Source organism: Phyllopteryx taeniolatus, chromosome 7, assembly GCF_024500385.1.
Source record: "Phyllopteryx taeniolatus isolate TA_2022b chromosome 7, UOR_Ptae_1.2, whole genome shotgun sequence".
NCBI classification, from domain to species: Eukaryota; Metazoa; Chordata; class Actinopteri; order Syngnathiformes; family Syngnathidae; genus Phyllopteryx; species Phyllopteryx taeniolatus.
The window spans coordinates 15,725,379-15,745,915 of NC_084508.1; the positions used below are offsets into that span (position 1 = coordinate 15,725,379).

Consider the following 20,537-nt stretch of genomic DNA (forward strand, 5'->3'; position numbering starts at 1 on the left):
ATGTGACTCCACATGTTCTATTGGTTTGGACATTGATTTGACTTTTTACAAAGTAGGATCCACTGTACTTACTGTATACCGTACTAATGGAATCTCATTTCTTAAAGCTCCCAACATTGTGAGTAGAGTCATAACATCTAGGTCATTCACACTCAATGTTGACGAACACATTTACACTCTCAAGCTACCATTAAAAACTATTGATTCCAGCCTATGGTCTGAATGTTTGCAGGTGTAAAGCAATAACGTAACCTTAAACCAAAACCATTAGCACCTTGTGTTTTGCAAGACAAAATCCATCTATTATTTATAGCCAAGCATGTGAAATGCACATTTTTAACAACTACCACCAAGGACAGCCCTCTGGCCCAAGCCTTGCCTGCCATAAGTGGGTCGGGTGAGAGGAATGCCTTCAGATCAGTGGGTGCGTGTGTCACAAAGCATGCTTGTCTCTAGCTAACAGGGTGAAAGAGGGGCAGTTGAAAGGCCCCCTTTCACTCCGCTACTCAATTAAGACCTAATTGGTTCGGCCCGGGGTCCACATGGCCCCATGTAGCACAGCGACACCCCATGCTTCTGTGCACTTGTTTGCAATTTTATAACTCCACCCCCTGGAAATATGCCTTTGATGGGAATAAGCGAGGTCTTAAGCATCCGGCTGAGAGGCTATTTTCCTCATGAACAGGGGTCGGAGAGCAGACTTTCTTATGGTTCATTTGACTAACAGATGAAGTCGGCACTGATAACTTGACCTAGACAGATCACAAAAGTCAAGTGTGGTTATGAACTCGCATGAACTATGGAGCCACTTGTCTTTGAAACATGCGAGTATAGCGATGAATGTGTATTCATGCATCCAAGTGTAGTTGACGTTTGTATGAGCTGCATCAGCAGTGCGGAGGAGGAGGAGGTGCTTTATGGCTAATAATGTAGAACATTATTGGAAGGAAAGCACCATCTCACCACATCCCTCCTGAGGTCTATCCAGTTAATCTGGATTGTAAACTTCATCACATAGATAGGAGATAAAGCAATTTAGCATGATTACTAAAGGCAAAATAAAATGCATCCTTAATTGTTTTCATCTTGTCTTTCAACATTCACTATTTGAACAAAAATATTGAGACACACCACTTAATGCATTAATGAATCAGGTATTTGAATTGATGTGAGCCGAGTGTAGCTCTCTACACCCCACAATTCATTTTGTAACATCTGTCAGCAATTGCATCATAACCACCAGTGAGTCTGTTCAGTTACTGTATACCACTCAGTCTCAAACCATTTACACCAATTACCACCCACCATCATGACAAACATTAAAATACAGTAGTGTACCATGAAAATAATATTGTTGCAAGTCACTGTAACATTATGCACAGTTCAAACATTAACACTGTGCCTTAATACAGTATAGGAAAATTGTACTAAAAAGTTAAATACAACTGAACTGTACTTGGGCAGTGATTCTTTCGCATACCACTAGAAAGATCCACTGGACTGCAGTATTTGTACCACACTTTTAGAATGACTGATTTATACGATTACAGTATATTGTGCAGTTACAGTAAACACAGCTACAGTATGTCATAATGCTGCCTCCAATGTGTTTGCCACATGATGTGAAATTCTTGGATCAGGAGGTGTGCCTTCCTTCCTGATAGTTTCTCTTCCGATCATGCACGTTGACCTTTGTTTTATTTGTCCAAAGTCTCTGATTCCACAACTTTGGAGGTTTGTGTTTTCAGACAGTCTAATCTGGCTTTCATTTTTGAATGGTACCAGCGGTTTGCATGTTGTTGTGAACCATCATTTATGCATGGATCTCTCTATTGTAGATTTGAACAGAGTGATGCCTTCACAGGAGTATTCTTGACTTCTGTTGATATTGTGGAAGGGGATTCCTTCACCAAGGAGAGAATTCTTGCATCACCTACTTGAGTTGTTTTCTGCCTCTCGCAGACCTAGAAATTAAAACCCCTAAAAGGAAAGTCTACACACCCATTACATCAGAAATCTCCTAAATTGGGGCGCTTGTAGGTCAACATACGGCTGTAAATTTTAATTGCTAATAATATAAAATATAGATACATAATCTTTATATGTATATATATATAGATGCAATATTTAATCTTGCAACCTTCTTTAAAGTAGAGAAAATACAGGAATTTTAGTGAAAAATATGTTGAATGCTTTTGGACAGCAATTACCCACACTTTCCCAAACAGTTTCTTTCATATCTCTCCTGGATTGAGATGTGAACCCAACCACCTAGCATGCAAATGTAGTCTTAACAAACGAACATATACACCTACATGTGAACATGAAACTGATGACTTCATTCTCAATATTGTTTCTCCAAACATTGAGGAAATGATTGGAAAGTCACTAACTCCCAGAATTCCCCAATGGCCTCTGCTCATCCTGATCCGTGATAGATTGCATCACTTTATGGGAACACTATGCCCCAGTTAACCCCCCTTTGTTTGTCTCCCTGAGGATCCCATGGAGCCCAAGGACCCCTGGATAAAAACATCCAAAAGCAGTACCAAGCTCTTGGGATTCCGTTATCTGGGAATGGCCTAACAACCGCAGGTTGTTTCTAATGGGAAGAGAAGAAGCCATTTTGATATGTCAGCATCAGAATTTGTTTTGGCCTAACAAAACAATGGGTTGTATTTGTGGCAAAGGGAGAAGTGCAATGACGGAAATCAGTGGAAATTTTGAACTTGTAGGGCACTGTCATAAAACATGTACTCGTTTTCCAAGTGCCTCTGATAACAGCTCCTGAGTCAGCTCAGGCTATTACAATAAATAAATAAATAAATAAATAAAGCAAATGACTTAATACTGACCAGATCAAGTTTTTCACCCCAGAAGAGCTTATTAAATCTGCAACATCTATCCCATCAGATTTAGATTCGATCATCCTTCTTTTTCAAATGCAACTCTAAAAAGTCAGTAAGTGCTTTAACTGCAAATGCATCCCTATTCATAAACCTTTGTGGGAAGGGCGAGAGCAGGTATTGATTGGAAAAAGACTTTGTTCACTTAAAGCCCTCGCATTAGTAGCAGTAGCAGTAGTTTGCTACGAGAAACAAACGGATCCTGATAGAAACATTGGGGAGGTCCAACATCGATGACTGTATTTCAAATGGCTTCTGTAAACGGATCCCAAAGGAACCTCAATTAATAAGTAGCATTCAGGATCACTGTGATCTAGTCTTTACCAAAAACATGTGTTAGCAACTTTAATTAGTTGAACACAACATAATACATTCACCAGGAAACAATCTAATATAATTCATCAAATAGTTCGCCTTGACAAATATAAAAATGCTCAGTTTTTAATTGATCAATGCGTTTATTATTCTGTGTATAGTGGTGTAGAACTAAAACCACGATAATAAACATAGTTAATATAATATTATTAATAATGTTGGGGTTAGCCACCAACATTGTTTATAGTGTATTGGATCTGATTAGGTTGTGCAGATGTACTGTACCTAACGTCCTTTCTGATGCAAAAACAACATAATTGCAATGGAAACTATTAAATGGATCAATACAGTGGACTGCAGTTGGTCAAAGTGGCGTCAGTTTCACTGAGCTCAGTGACTTGAGTTGAGGTTAGGACACAGTTCAGGGTCAGTGGCTATCCAACTGGATTTCTTTTCATTCTCATTCATGTTCTTGTGCAGTTTGAAGGGTGAAACAAAACAAACAATGCTGAGGGATAAATAAGAACCAAGGGAATGAGACGCTCCTTTTAATGATTCTCAGCGAGGTGCCGATGAGACTTCCACCTGCCCAATGTGTTTGTGAGAATCCGTCTGTGTGTTAAAAAGGAAAGGAAGAAAGCAGCAGGAAGCTTCCTTCCTCCCAGCCTCATGATGAGACCTAAAGTAACTGTTCAGCTCTCTTTTTGGCCTCCTGGGAAACACCAGCGGCCTTCTGTCTTTTAGCTCCTCAGAAATGGACACAGTCAAAGCAAAAGCATTTTGAGAGCACACAAGGTAGCTAATGGCATGGATGACTTGGCTGCTGCTCAAAAGAATGATGAGCATGAGGAGAAAAACAACTGCTCTTGTGAATCAAACCATTCATTTGAAGAGCTCGAAAGAATATAATGAATTCCAAACTTGCCTTCATCCACATTCTGCCAGTTCAGATGCTTTGTTTATGAATCCAAAACACAAAAGGTAAATACTGGACTGATTTAAGTTTTTCGGGACATGCTGTACTGTAGCTCCGCCAAGACACCTGTGCTTTATTTTGACTCACAGCAGTGTGGCATTGGCCTTGACTTGTGAGAGCCTTGAGGGGATGTGGCAGTTGCCTGTTGGAAGATGATTTGAACTGCAAAAGAGAATAAATAAAAATGTGCCGCTATATCAAATTACTGGACACAATTTCTTTTAACTTCTTTTGGTGCAAATAATGAACATTTATTGAGAGAGAGAGGAAGCCGGAGTACTTCGATAAAATGCACGCAAGCATAGGGAGAACATGCAAACTCCACACAGGATGGCCAGAGCCAAGATTACAACTCCAAGCCTCAGATATCAAAGGCAGATGTGCTAACCACTAGACCACTGTGGTGCCATGTTTTTATTCATCTAAAGAAAACTGGTTTTAGTGTCTGTAATGAGTACATGAATGCATATTGTTCCCCCCATTCCTAATGTATGCATGACCCCCTACACCCACCACCCCACCCACCCAAAAAACTAAACTAAACAAAAAAACAGTAGCGTTGTGATTAACACTACATGATCACAATAGCTAAAGACACGCCATTATATTGTCATGGTAACTGGAGATCTGTCTTGCACCCAAAATAGCAAAGGAAGGTCGGATGAAGGTCAACACTCAACGATCTTCTGATAAACCTGCAGCGTCTGAAGAGAATTAGCTGCATAAAATATAAAAAGTCTCAACTCCACTTGTCAGAGCAAGAAGAGACATCTATCAACTTTCACACACAAAAAAAAGTATTTCAACTCATCACAGTTATGAGTGTTGATCTTTTCTTTGAGTCGACGACCATTTCATCTTCCTGCCACCTATGCCTAGGTTTTTGCTTTGAAACAATGTTCGTTTTCAATCCAAAACTGAATATGCAGTGAAATACATTACATTAGTTTGTCAAAGAGATGCACTATAGCTTCATATAATGAGTTTTACAGCTTTGCTCACTGCATTGCTCCCCCCCACCCCCCTGCCATGATCTGGCTGAACTAATTTGGAAAGAAAACCACAAACTCGTGGAGCAGACAGTCCCTTTGGCATGCAATGTTGCTTTACAGCCAGCACATATGTTAAAAGTGGAAGGAGGGCTCTGATGACGTCACATCGACACTGCAGATGGATTGTCTAACAGTGCTCGAGGTTATTCCTGAAAAATAATTTAAAGATGGAAAAAGGCCTTTCTAATGCTATACCTTAGGGAGTGCTCCTTGACTGTTTTACGGACAGTGTTTCTGGATTACAAGTGGTGTCTCCAGCCAGAGGTCATTGCAAGTGTGTGTGCATGCACGTGTATGTGTGTGTTGGCGCATGCTGCACTTTCCATCCAACCAGTGTGGTTCAGGAAAGTGGGACGAAAAGTCAAGCGGAAATAAGAGAGGGGAAATATTTGAGGGGATCCAACAAAGGGATTTGATGGGTTGTAGAATTTTATTGTGACAGTCTTATGTAGGTCGCTCTAGTCTATAGTGCACATACCCTGTGATGGGTGATATAGGCTGACCTATAGTTATAGGACAAGTGGTACACAAAATGGATAGAGTTTTGAAAAAAGATTTACAAAGTAATTTCACTGACACCTCTTGTGTATATAATTGTACAATGACAAATTGTGCCCTGTGCATATGAGTTTGAATAATCCACATGCTGACGCAGCTGACAATAAACTCCCACTGGCATTCATGCTCCTTAGAAATCAAGCCATAACTAGGCCAACACATTTCCCGCAAATTTCGGTCCAAAAGTTTAAGCACCATTCAGTTCCTAACTGGAGCCACATGAGTGTCACTTTGTGACATCCACGCACAAAACACTCACGAGGCTCTCCAAAAATTGCTCACAACGATGAAGCCTGTAGATGCGATCCACTGTATTGCCACAATGTCTCAAAGCAGATAGATATAGCTTCGGGGGGTTTATAAACTGTCATTAACAGTTTGTTAGTTTCAGAGCGTTGCTTTGCATATGCTACTTTACAAATTTCTCCCATTTCATTTGAAGCTCTTCTAGAATATATGGATCTCCTTTTACATGTTAGACACAGCAGGTTCTCGGTATAACATATTCTATGATGAAACTGGCCCAATGTTGACAAGGCAATTTACAGTCTAAACTCTTGATGCTAACCAGTGATTTTCCCGCCACAGCATGCATACCATAAACTGTCTAGAAGACTACTAATCCCTCCCTGCTGTTTACAAAAGAACAACCACTAAATGAAAGACGGCATTCATCGACTAACTAAGTTCAAGTGTTGGCCTCAAGATTTAATTTGGTGCAGTGGTTTTCAATTTTTATAGGAATATATATAGAAGATTTTACTCTCAAAACAAAAAGAAACTTAAATGGAACTGTGTAAAATGTAGACCTCCACCAAGGCCAAACAGTTAACATAATAAAAGTGTTTACAGCAGGGGTCTACAATCACTGGCACGCACACCGGTAACGGGGCCGCAAAGAGACTGAAAAATCTTGTTTGCGGTACTGCCTGCCTCTGTTTCCCCTCGGCGCCGGGAGTATGGCCGACGAGGTGGCGGGCTCCGTGAGAGGCTGGCTGGCTCTTGCTGTGCCGCGATCTCCCCGACAGCAGAGGTGAACTTGCAGGTCGGAGGAGTCGTCAACTTGAATACCAGCGAAAGGCTGGCCGGCGGGCCCTCCGATGGCCGGTCACCAGTGCCAAACGGTCGGAACAAAAATCATTTTATTAATCAGAGTGTGAAAGAAGTTTTATTTTAAAAATCAGGTGTCCACTGTCCAATGCTCATCTCAGTCACGTGAAATAAAGATGACCAGAATTTTGTACCAGCTTTTTGAAAGAAACAAGCACAGGGCCCCACTAATTACTACAATAACTACGTTCAGCATTTGTTCTTATGCCGGTCTGTCAAAATAATCTTTACATGAAAGCGGTCTGTAGCGCAAAAAAAGGTTGGGGACCAACCATCTGTTTGTTGGTTTAGTAGTATTTCCTGATTCATGGTGATGGCATACAAACGCTACATAAGTGTTAAGAATGAATGGCTTGCAGAATTATGATTAATAAGGGTGGTCGAGTGACAGCATAGTGACTGAAACAATGCAACAAATGTAGCCAGATCCTGACCAGAAATGAATGGCTTCTTCCTTGAAGAGTTGCCACTACGACAGATGTAAATCTCACATACACACTGTGCTCAAGTAAGCCACCTAATTTTCCTACACGCACACACACGGTTTAGATCAGAGAGGACACACATTGATAGTCTAGCCATTTATACACTTAAGCAGAAGGTAGGAGCAGGCAAAAATACATTGATAACCCGATACTATCATAGCAACAGTGCATCCATCTCAAGAGGGAAAGAGCAGGCCAAGCATATACAGTATATTTAGTTTTCACCAATCAGGCACAAATCTGCTTGCGATAAAGAAGTCGTAAGGTCAAGATTTGGGGTCTCAAAAAGAAGGCATACTCCAAATGCACCTACAACCAGTCGTGACGGGTACAGAGTAGCTGTACTGTGACATCAACATATGGCAGACGATAGGTTCAGCACTCGAGGGTTTTAGCGCCACATAGACACCGCATTGCATAATGTGTATACGTAGTATAGAGAACGAGGGGGACACCCTCTGCTTTTAGCTCAGGACACAAACATGCTCACAGATCATAACACATTGGTGGAATGCATGCGTTTCACTTGTTAATTAGCAAGTAGCATGTAACTGATGTCATATTTCAGTTATACTGTGTACAAACGAGGATACACACTTCAATAATTAGGTGACCCAAATGTACTGTAGTCCAATAGCGCTAAACTTTGGTTTTCTCCCACACTGAAATGGTTTGGACTGTTGATACAGAAAATCACAGTGGTCTTAAAAGAAGGGGAAACTATATCCAAAGAATATAGCCAGCGTGATCCCAAAGGTGAGAAATTGTTGTTGTGCCACTAATTAAGAAGTTGTACGAATGAAGACAGTCAGAGATAAAATCACAATATTTATGTTTATAAATAGGTTGACGTTTCAGATTTCTGGTAGATTATCTCACTGTGCTTTGAAGGGAAATATAAACTAAAAGAGAGAATGCTTACACAACACTTTTGCACAGGATTTTAGAGTTGTAGTAGACTAACTTAATACTGTTTAACTGACAATCATCGAAATCCCTTAGTGTGTATTGATCCAATTGACACCAAAGTGTCCACGTTTTTCCTTTGCAGTCAGTCTTCTAGCAACCCACTGGCCATTTCTAGACATCATCAGAAGTAAACTGGTCAGTAGTTTCACAAAAACGTCACATCTTCTTGTGACTGCACCCAGCGCCAGTGAGCATCATACTCCAGATGCATTTTGCCATTTAGCTTGCAAGTATCCAAGTCAACCTTTCCATTTTTGTAAGGTTTACGTTTGGGGCTCTGTTTCATGCCCAGTTTTTCACTGAGACCGATCCGAGCGTGGCTGCCTGTTGGTGTGATTGTCTTCTCTCGGTTCCCGTTGGCCTTGATGGTCTGGGTCTGGGCGTTGTTCAAAGAAACCAGGGCTGCCTCTGCCACCTTGGTGCAAACTAATGCATCGGGCCGAGCTTCAGGAATGTTGCTAGGAACCGACTGCTTTCCATTTTCACTTCCGACTATCCCATTCCCATTGACATCGCTGATAACAACTTTTCTAGTTCCATTCTCATTTGATCTCGACCGAATGTCTATGGCAACTCCATTCCCAATCCCTGTATTAGCCCCTGGCCTCTCCCCAGTAGCACAAGCAGAGACCATGGTTGCGGAAACTTCCGCTGTCCGGCCCCCAGCAGTAGCCTCTGAGACCTGTGGCCTGGAAGAGCAGATGACCGACTCTGAGCTCGAGGGGCAGTATTCATCCATATCATCTGCCAGCGTGTCCAGGTAACTGCCGATGGAAATGTTGTCCATCTTGTCGTTGGGGTCATGAAGGCTGCTCCAGGAGCCTCTCCAGGAGGTGTCGGGGCCCTCGCCCAGGCTGTACTGGCTGCTGGTCAGGCTGCTGCATCGGCTTGTCAGTGTGCTGCGCTCCTCCAGCAACCATTTGACGGCCTCGATGCCCTCGTGGACAGCCAGCAGCTGCTGTAGGATCTTAATGTCCACCGAGCGCAAGTGTGCCTGTGGGAACATACAGTATGAGGACAAGTTGATGAAAAGTGAGGGTAAGAGCTTTTCTAAACGTTCTTAAAAACACAGTGCTTACAAAGGAGAATAAATCAAGAGCAATAGATTCATGCATGTAAAAATGATGTATTTTCTGTCATCTAGATTAAGCGGCTGCATCTAAGTCAACAAAATAATAGCCTCACAAAAAGAAGGGCATTTTGGAATGGCCCAGTCAGAGCCCAGACTCCTACAGGGCAAATACTGGCACATTAAAATGGGTCATGCTGATACACCCAATCCGCAAAAGGTCAGAGGTCACCATTTGTGATGAGGCTTCTCCGTATGTTCCTGATTTGATTAATGAATGCTAAAATTAAAGTAAAAGGTTCTACAATGTGCCCTGTGATTGGCTGGCGACTATTGCAGGGTGTGTCCCACTTCTCGCCCAAAGTCGGCTGAGATGAACTAATCCTTGGCTATCCTAATGAGGATAATAAGCGGTATAGAAAACAGTTGGATGGATGGTCAGTTGGTTATTACTTTATAGACGTGTACACTGCAACTACATTAGTTTTAATTTGTTTTTGTTTTTTAACTCATGTTGCTGAACCTTACGTCAGGGTCCTTGTACTGACCTTATGCCATAAAACCTGCCTGACCTGATATCGTCTTGTTTGTGAAATGCGGTCTTGATGACCTCCGGGTCACGTAAATAAATTAGGGGAGGGGAGTAACATCTAGATTGTTACCTTGCACTAAGCAATTTGTGTGTTGATTCTACGCATTTATAGATTTATAGATATTGTCTAGCGCTCACCTTCCATCGCTATGCGTTTAAAAATACTCTTTACGATTCCCATGTCTGTCATACATCCTCTGAAAGGGATTATTACAACTCGATTACCCTGCATAAAAGCTCAAAATGTTTGAGGCTTGGCATCGAGACTCGTATATTTAGTATCAATATGAGAATGTCTGCGCTTTAAAAAGCCAAATGTGGGTGCAGTACCCCCCCAAGACTCTCGGAAATAAATTTGAAAGGAAGATGGTTCCAAAATAATATAAACAAAATATACACGATATACAGTATGCATTGTCTTTTCTTTTCTAGTCAGTAATGACTGTTTCGTTGTTTCTTGTTTATAATCTTAGAGGTGCAACTTTTACAATGAAAAAGGAACTCATTATAATGCATTAACTTATTACCGCTGACTACGTGAACCGAATTTAAAAACTAAGCTATCCTTGGACTACGTGTTTATACGCGAGCGAAGTGGGCCTTCCCAAGGGTGCTGTGATTTAGGAGAGACAAGAAGGAAAGAAAACATTGCTAATATTGAAACAATGATCTTACTTGAAATGCCTACAGTGCCTCAAGAACAATTTAATATGCATCTACTGCCATAGTAGGCATACGCAATATTTACTTGACCTGTTGGAGCTTGTATCACATAAAGCATTGCTTCACCCCACCCTAGTCAAAACGAGTCTTAATCTGTGCTGCATTTTGTAAGAAGATACAAAACGATTCACAAAAAATCTAAAAACTAAATAAATAGTGACAAACGCTGACGCAGTAATGCTTGTGCAGTACCTGATGTTAAAGGAACACCATTGTAGCAATCATCTGTTGCTGAAGTTACTCTTTACAATCACTGCACACTAACAGACTGCAAAAAACGTGAGGCGTATCCTCCCTCTAGTCGGCTACTTACGACACACATATTGTGTACGTGTAATTAACGCACAACACGACTATGCGAGTAAAACACGCAGTAAACACACTGGTGTCCTGGCACCCTGATATGAGAGGTGGGCTTGAGGCTGGCAGACACTCAAGGGCTAATGAGAGTCGCAGTAAAGGTTCTTCAGGCCTTCAGTCTGCGCTGAGGTAGCACAACGCTAACAAAGCTTTGTGCTCCTTACTTTTCAGCTACTTAGATGAGTTTGAGCTGCAAATCTTTTTTTTTTTTAAAGTTTTATTTCCTTCCGCTTATCCTCACGAGGGTTACAGGTGTGCTGGAGTCTATCCCAGCTATCTTCGTGCGAGAGGCGGGGTACACCCCGAACTGGTCGCCAGCCAATTGCAGGGCACATATAAACGAACAACCATTCGCACACACATTCATACCTACGGGCAATTCAGACTCTTCAATTAACCTACCATGCATGTTTTTAGCACGTGGGAGGAAACCAAAGTACCCGGAGAAAACCCACACAGGCATGGGCAGATTTGAAACCGGGTCCTCAGAACTGTGAGGCAGATGTGCTAACCAGTCGGCCGCCGAGTGCAATTGTGAAAGACCACATTTGTCTTGTAGTCTGATCCAGGCATACTGTAAATTAGAACTCACCTTAGTGTAATACTAACCTATGCATAGTGAAGTCATAATTACTGTATAGTAGATATTTTTATGAACAACACTTATAATCCATGAATACCAAACAATCAGATCAATAAATATATAAATAACAACGGTAACTGAACACGCCTACATGTCGCGTGATGATGTATTCTTAGGCCACTGCACACCTCCTGAATTTCATAAATATGAACAAATCAGGAGTTGACTGGCGTCCAGGAAATGGTTTGATTTTGAAACCACTTTGAGAAAAATATAAAGATTTGCTCTTCCCTCAAGATACAGGACTTACTGTACATATTACTATACATGTATTATTGCATTATTGTATTACTTTTAAATGCTGTACTTTTAATCATGTAAGTAACATTGTTACCTTGTGTATGAAATGCACTATATAAATAAAGTTGCCTTACCTTCCCTTGTCTATTATCCATATAACAATGTCCAATCTTCTGTTGTTGTTGTTTTAAATGTATATCGGGAGTAAACTTAGAAGATTTAACAGAAATCACTTGAGCAACGTCATGCCTTGTATGAACGATTTTAATATTAGATTTGCTTTGCATCATGTAAACAGTACTCCGACTGTTAGGATGCATGCCAATAGTATCTGGTATTTTATTTCCATCCATCCATCCATGGATTTTTTAGCACAATGATTATTTTTTTACGTGGTGAAACGTCATTATGAAGAGGACCTTTCATTGGAAAAGGTCAAATATCATCGAAGGGTGATGACAAGGACTGGACTTGTTTTTTGTGCCAAAACATTTCAGTTTTCCTGTTCAGCAAAAGGGCCGAGCAATAAAGATTCTAATTGTAATTACACTCTTGGATGAGTCCCAGTATTCAGGGAAATACTGGGACTTTTTTTTCCTGCTACATTTGAGCAAGTATTAAATACTATTTATTCTGCTGAACATTTGATAAATCAACACTAATATTCTTACTTCACAGTCAGCTGACTTATTTGGAATCCTCCTCCACAGAGTACACAAATGATTTCCATCGGACTATAATATATATTCATGTTGGAGTTAAACTAGAGGCAAGTTTCTGGCTTGAGAAGGAACCAATAAAGAACATACAGTTACTTGCAAACACATCAGAAAAAAGGTTTGTAGTGCCATAAAATCCCTTTTCAACATTTTTACTGATGGATATTTTGTTGGACATCTGCTATGGTGTAGTTTTCTTTGGGCACTTTCTGTGACTTTTTTTCTGTTGAACTAATGGCAAAAGAAGTTGTGGCTTAAATGGAGTTTGGAACTTTGGTTGGTTTCTCTCCTTGGGGATCTCCAGAGAAAGGAGAAGCCGGGTTGGTTTCATTAGACGATACTGCTGAAAGATGATTTTTATATATATTTTTTTAAACAACATCTCATTATTAATGGTTGTCCTCGTGTTAGAAATGAACACTGTGGCTGTTTAATCAGCAAGCTTCATGTCAGCCTACTGGCGCACAGACACGCTTTGAGCAGTGCGAGTGAACCCAAACAGTTAACTTGTGGCTGGAAAATCAAGCCTGGAAGCTAAGAGATGCTATAAAGTTTTGCTGAGGGAAGGAAACTGTAGACAGCATGTGATAGTCATTAATGTTTGACTTCTTATAAATGACGAACCTAGCGTATAATTGACGCACTTTTACACCATGGAGTAGGGTATACCAAATATTTAGACCGTTCAAGTATTACACGCAACATGCTTTATGAGGAGAATGTTCCTTGAATGATATATCAAACGGCGGTACGGTGAACGACTGGTTAGCACATCTGCGGAGCGGGGTTCAAATCCGGCCTCGCCTGTGTGGAGTTTGCATGTTCTCCCCGTGCTTGCGTGGGTTTTCTCCGGGTACTCCGGGTTCCTCCCACATCCCAAAAACATGCAGGGTGGGGTTAATTGAAGACTCTAAATTGCCCGTAGGTGTGAATGTGAGTGCGAATGCTTGTTTGTTCATATGTGCCCTGTGATTGGCTGGTGACCAGTTCAGGGTGTACCCCGCCTCTTGCCCGGAGTTAGCTGGGATAGGCTCCAGTACTCCCGCGACCCGAGTGAGGATAAGCGGAACAGGAAATGAATGAAAGAATGAATGCTATATCAAACTTTATCAATGTACAGTATGTGCGTGGCTGCACTAACGTAATAGTAATGTACAGTAATCCCTCGACCCTCGTTTATCGCGGGGTTTAGGTTCCGGACCACCCCCGCAATAGGTGAAATCTAGGAAGTAGCGACCACATTTAAAAGAAAAATATTATTTATAGATATTTTAAAGCTCTATAAAGCTCCCCAGACTTATACTAATCTTTTCTTCACTTCGATTAACCGCTATCATATTATGAACACTTTCTATACACACCTTTTAAACTCTTAAACACACTAGTGCTGTATACCATGTACAGTACATTTTATTTGTTGTCATATGTTTGTGTTTTTTTTCTTTTCCTTCTTTCTCTTTTTTTCAGTTTTTAATGTTTTAGTCTAGGAAGCTTTTATTTCACCACCAAACAATTACAGCACAGACTCAAAATCTCCCGATAGGGCGACTTATGCACGATATGAATATAGAAAAAAAAAGAAATGCAGTGCACTGAATCTGCAATAGGTGATATAGCGAGGCAAAACTGTATTCTTTTGGTAAACTGATACCCTAACCTTCTAAATACAAACGCCTGATTATTGCCATTGCTCTCAGCTCGTCTCCCAAAGTCACACAGTCACCTCCTTAACTGCTGAATCACTGCTGGTAGAAAGAGCAGCAATACAGCAACAAGCATCCAATAATAACAGCAGCAACGTACCACCCACCCCCATCTTGTTCCGCAAGACCAGCCCTTTCATCTCCCTCGGTGTCATTTCACTTTTCCAGGACAACTCAGGCAGACGTTTGGGATCCTTGCACTCACCATGAGACAACAGAGCGTTAACTACCATGCCATATCATACCATTGCTCTACCATTATCGTTTTTGCCATTTGAGAAACATCCACCCACATACATAAATACTGTATAATACAAATAGAGAATTTAACACGTAGTAGTAACTATGCGACGGAAGATTAACGATTTGGCATCATTTATGCAACTACTGTATGTCTTTGGCACTCTTTGAGGTGCCTGTTTGCCAATATCCACAGAGGGACAGATGGTAGACTAATTCATTGATATTGCTTCTTAGCAGATATGCTTTGTACAGAAAACTGACATCACACTGACATTTGCCCATGCAAAGGCTAGAAGGCGACTATAGCAAGTGACAGAAAAGAGAGAAGAAAAAGAAGGGGAAAAAAAAGGCATTTTACCTTGGAGTGTGACTCCTGCAGTAGTGAAAAGGTAGACTCCTTTTAAGGTAAAAGGTAAGTACAATCCTTGGCGTGCATGTTTAAAGTGCACACCACCAAAGTGTCGATTAACTCCATGTGTGTCAATTAATTACTTGATGTAATTTTTAGACATTGAAAGTATTGCACAGAGATTGTTGATTAAAATAAACCCACTACAAATACTAATAATACACATGCATATACTGTTTATATATACTATTTAGTGTGTACTTTAAACAATTTAATGTAATTAAGATCACTGTATGTTCTGAACTACTTTCTATGGTAGTATTGTGTAGAGATGAAATGGTATGAACGTTTCACATCACAATTATAGTGACCAAAAATATCACGTTTATCAGCACGACTTTCACATTATTGCTGAAATAAATGTAAATCCCCCAAAAGCACCCCCGCCCATCGTAATGACCTTCTGCATTCTCTGCATCAACAGTAATTATCTTTTTTTTCTTTATTTTTTTATCATATTCCATCTGCTGTGTTAGAAAAACTGAAAAATGTCCAATGCGGTATGAGTGGAGCCCTATTTTCATCTTCATCATATTCTTGGGAGAAGCAAAAAAACAAAAACAAAAGAACTCTCAGAGATGCTAAATACGGTAGTAGCAATCACAAAATTTCAACAGTAATACTAACCATCTGAAAAGTTATCACAGTTTATCAATGAATGGTTAATCTCTAGTGTCATTTTGAATTGAATAATACTGCCCGCAGGAGGTCGACATACTGTGAACGTGCCCCACTTCAAACTGTTTGCGACTGAATCAACAGTGCCTCTGCTGGTTGCAGCCAAACAGTGCACGCCATTTTGCCGTTGCTTGAAGGGTATTAATCAACAATCAATTCCACGCAATTGACAGGATTCTTAATTATCAACTGAAGAGTTGTTGCGCCCATCCCTTGAGTGGACATGGTGCCAAAATGATCCACACGAAGACTCACGTGACTATAGAACAGACACTTACTGCTGCCTGTACCTGACGTGATCTTTCTGTACGGTTAATGAGGTAAGGTAAAGACATCACAGCATGTATGTGTTGATGATTGTGAAAGGGTTCATCTCCAAAGAGGGACAGAGGAGGTTCGATGTCTCAGAAAAGGGAGAAAATCACAACTAGTCACAACATAATTACTGCATTTATGTTAGCAGGGGAGAGTGCACTCGTCACTTCGGATGCAACTATTTCAGATGGTCACAAAAATGTTTGACTTTTTGTTTTCTCAACGTGTGTTTAAAAAATATTTTAAAAGGAGAGAGAGCAATGTTTTTTCTTCTGGTGTCATTTTGTAGCAAATTCTCATTGGTGGTCCGAAGGAAAAAGAAAAAAACTGGGAAAATGCCTTAGTGTTTATCTTTGTATGAAGGGTGCTGATAAAGTGCAATGTTCACAAGTCTACTCTTATTACAGTATAGTGTAGTACTCCCACAGAAGAATAAAACCCATACAGTAGAGCGCTATGTGGAAATTTCACACCTTTGCTAATAGAAAGTGGCTCTTTGCCCACATTCACTTTTCCATTTTCTAGCAGACATGATTCATAGCCTGAAATGTTAATCAGTCCATCTGGTTGTTTGCTCTTGGTGGAGCTCAAAGAGCCATCTGTCATTAAAACTAAACTAGCACTTCAGTCAACCAGACTCGAAGGATATGACTGGCATAAAGGGTAGTTTATCATTACTAAATTGTCTGGAATAAATGACACACTGACCACTTTTTGTCACGTATAATCTATTGAGATGTTGGTTATCTAAGCAAAATATTGGAAAGTGCTTTCAGTATGATACAGTGCATTTCTACATGACATAAAACTACAATCAAAATAATAAAAAAATAAATAAAAATCAATATGGTGTGATTATTAAATCTCTTGGATCTCGACTGAGCATTGATATTAGGTTTTGTCTGAATGGTGCAGCCTATCTCAGCTGACTTTGGGCAAGACGCGGGGTACACGCTCAACTGGTTGACGGCCAATCACAGGGTACATACTGTATATGAACAACCATTCACACTGAGGCGGAGAGTGTGTCTCAAATCAAATGACTGCATTGTTATATAATATGCAAGCAGACGACACAATATTCTGGCATCTAGCAAATAGAAATAATGTTGGTAATCCTAATTAACCTAAAACAGGAACCCTTTAGTCTGATTTCAGGTCACACAGTCAGTTTTTGTCTTTGTTTTTAAAAAGCCACGACTTTATCTGCTCTTGCTGCTGTACACGCCTTGGCCTCTTGGGGGCAGTGTGCTGCAGCTAAAAAAAAAAAAAGAGTAGAAGAAGAAAGTCGCAGTAAAACTTTATGAAACTGTTGTTCAAAATCAAAATCATGATTACATTTCGATTAACCCCCCGGCCCTCCTGTAAACTTATGTCATTATTGAAATAGAATAATTAGGGTGATCTTAACTGACCTAAAACAGGAAAAGCTTTGTCTGACTTCATGCCAGACTGAGAAAAAAAGAAGCATATGTGCACTGCTTGACACTTCACTGACAACATTGTCAAATCAATGTTTCAATTCACTGTGGCGCTGATGAGTTACACAAGGTAAACAGGAGCACTTTTGCCTTGCCGAAAAAGTAGACCAGGTAACACTTATTTTAGCTTCACTTGGCAGACAGCAGAACTGACCGGGATTACACTCTATTGCACACAACCCACAGTCAGGGTTTAATGGGGTGGGGGGCAACATACATGCATTGCGAGAGTTAAATAAGACTCCCATTCACCAAATTGCAGGTAGCATAAACACACATGATCGATGTTGCGTTAATCCTCACGGTTCTTGAACATGAAGAATTAATGTCTTTATTGGGGCAGTTCAACATTTGATGGCGCAATCCATGCTGGGAGCACACTGCTTCACAATTCTGCTGCATGAAAAATACAGTAGCTCTCTGTGTGATGTCAAGCAAAATCCCATGATGCAGTGGAAACGGGAGTTACTGTAAAATCACTTGGAAGTATTTTACTGTCAGGTATGTGGTAAATAACTACAATGGAATATGTCATCACAGGGATGCCAGGCATGTACATCCTCTAACGACCTTTGAGTAATGGGAATTTGGGATTATTATATATCTTTTTTTCAACGTGGGAAAGGTGCTTCAGTTCGAGAATTAGCCTGAGGCGTACTTTACTTTAGACTGTCAATACGGGACTCAATTCGTGTGCATGTTTAAGCACGCTCGAGAGACCCAAAACGTTCTAAACCACTTACCATCTCAGTCTTCAGTTTTCTTATCTTTTCATCCAGGCTCTTCTTTCCAGTGCCCTTCGCGATTTCCTGCGCGGCGGGGGCCAGTTTGTCTTCTCCCCGGAGAGAGGATGCCTCTTCCCGCATCCACCTGAGCAAACCCTCGGGGGTCTTCCGGCCGATTTTCGCCTCTACGTCTCTCAACTCCGGAGTGTTCTCACAAGAAGTTCCTTCATCCATCATGGCCGGGGAGCGCTGATGAACAAAAAAAAAAAAAAAAACTGTTACTGCGCGAAATTGTCTGGAGAGTGACTTTCCGCAGTACTGTGGGGCATCACATGCGAGCCCAGCTGAGCTGAGGCGGACTGCGCCAGCCGACAAAAACAAAGTGTCAGCATCCGACACGACAACGAGCGCTCATCGAAGCGTGTGACTCCGGGTGTTCCCGGCTGCAAGCCTCCTACCAGCGGCTAAACTGCGCACATTCCACCTGCACGATGACAGCCGCCTCGCCGGAGAAAGGCTGCGAACCGCAGTCCAGACTGTCAAAGTCAGTCAAAGATGACGACGCATAGCTTCCGGTAAGCGTTTTCAAAATAAAACAGCCGAAGGAACACGCTGGTCTGCTCGTAAAACTGCCAAAATAAGACAAACACACGTTCCAAAGGAAAACTTGGGGAGGAAAAAAAAAAAAACAATCAAAACATATTGAAAATGACTTACAAAAGAAAGTAAACAAGGTATATACAATAATGATTCATTTTAAATATAAAGCTCTGGAAAAGAAAATACGAGCTCAAAGAACACTTTTACCTTTTGGGGGGATTTTGATATACAGTGTTTTCATGTTCTACAAATAAATGTTCTAAATGACTATTTATATTTGAGATTTGGGAGTCATGTTTTCAGTAGTTTATAGAGTAAAACACCCCCCGCACAGAGCTGCATATACTGTGCTCCAAAAAATGGACTACAATAACCAGGGCTGTGTTTTGAATCATTCACTCACTTCCCATTCCTTAATCATTATACAGTACACGTATAGGAATTTTTCATATTGTGGGTTGTATAGTTAACCTAATAGTCAAATTTTTGTCTAGTTTCTAGGTTTTCTATCACTACTTTGGCGAGCCGTTAATTACGTGTTGTCGCATAATTACAACGTACTGGATCAATTCAGCTGGTCAACTCTGCGTAATGAATAGTTTAAAAAATACATTACAATAATATTATGTTGTTTCACGATGAGTGTATTTTACAAAATTAATACAAAGCACTTTATGTCCATAATTCTGTCCTTATCAGTATAAAGCGGTCATTTGGATACTAATTGAAACAATATTCTAAATCCCTGAAAAGCAATATAAGCTTGGGTTAACAATTCTTTGTTAAAAGCAAGGTTAAACTACATCAATATCATTGTTGATATATACCATTTGCATTTACTATAAATGTGACCAAGCCTGCGTTTGTTGGGTTGGATGAGACAACCCAATACTGAGTCAGACTAATAGTTTTTGCTCACCATATTCACTGATTCAGGGTAAACGTTGCAATTCAAATGTACTGTATCTTGAGCAGGACATGCTCTTATGTTGCATAATACAGCATACCTCCAACTATGTGTCAAATGAGTAACACACTGCTATTTTGGTAGAAGTGAGGGCTGGAAAGGCGAAAAAAAAAAAAAAAAAGAGCTGAACTGCACCTACTCAGACCGGTGAGAAGCTCAGAAGAGAAAATACATTTCAAGTCAAAAGTGATGTTATTAATGTGACTATAACTCTGTACTGAATGATGAAACCCCACCATTCCATGTCTGAGACACAGCTAGTGATGGATAGGGATTGTCATAGAAGGAGGAGCCTGAAGGTATCAAGTCTGGATTATTGAAGCTTTCCTCTGATCCTATATGAGCGTTTGTGCTCTGCTAATACGGGCCCCCAAATTCTCACCCATGTGCCTGTCAGTGTAAACATCTTAAAAGAAAGACAATGTGGAACGCCTTCATTTGCGTTACTGCACAGTTGTGAACTCTATAGATTAACATAATGACACTCGGACAATTGATCCACACGTTTGTCATTCCTGAGTAGCACGTATTTCGAAATATCTGTTACATTTTGTTTGTCTCCATCTATGCCGTGTCTGTAATTAAATGGGTTAACATGGGGTTAGTTTAAGGGCAATACAGCCTTTGTCGACCTGTGGCACATACTCTAATCCCCCTTTGAAGGGGACCATATACTGACATTTTCATCTGTAATCATTA

General features: G+C 40.6%; 1 protein-coding gene across 1 annotated transcript; it reads right to left on the minus strand.

Moving 5' to 3' along the window:
- Nucleotides 1-7,483: 7,483 nt before the first annotated feature.
- Nucleotides 7,484-18,970, minus strand: lurap1 (leucine rich adaptor protein 1). The gene is made up of 2 exons (XM_061778770.1): nucleotides 18,290-18,970; nucleotides 7,484-9,365 (listed from the first exon to the last, which is right to left on the minus strand). The coding sequence occupies exons 1-2, from the start codon at nucleotides 18,506-18,508 to the stop codon at nucleotides 8,517-8,519; spliced, it is 1,068 nt and encodes a 355-aa protein (XP_061634754.1). The 5' UTR covers nucleotides 18,509-18,970; the 3' UTR covers nucleotides 7,484-8,516.
- Nucleotides 18,971-20,537: the final 1,567 nt, after the last annotated feature.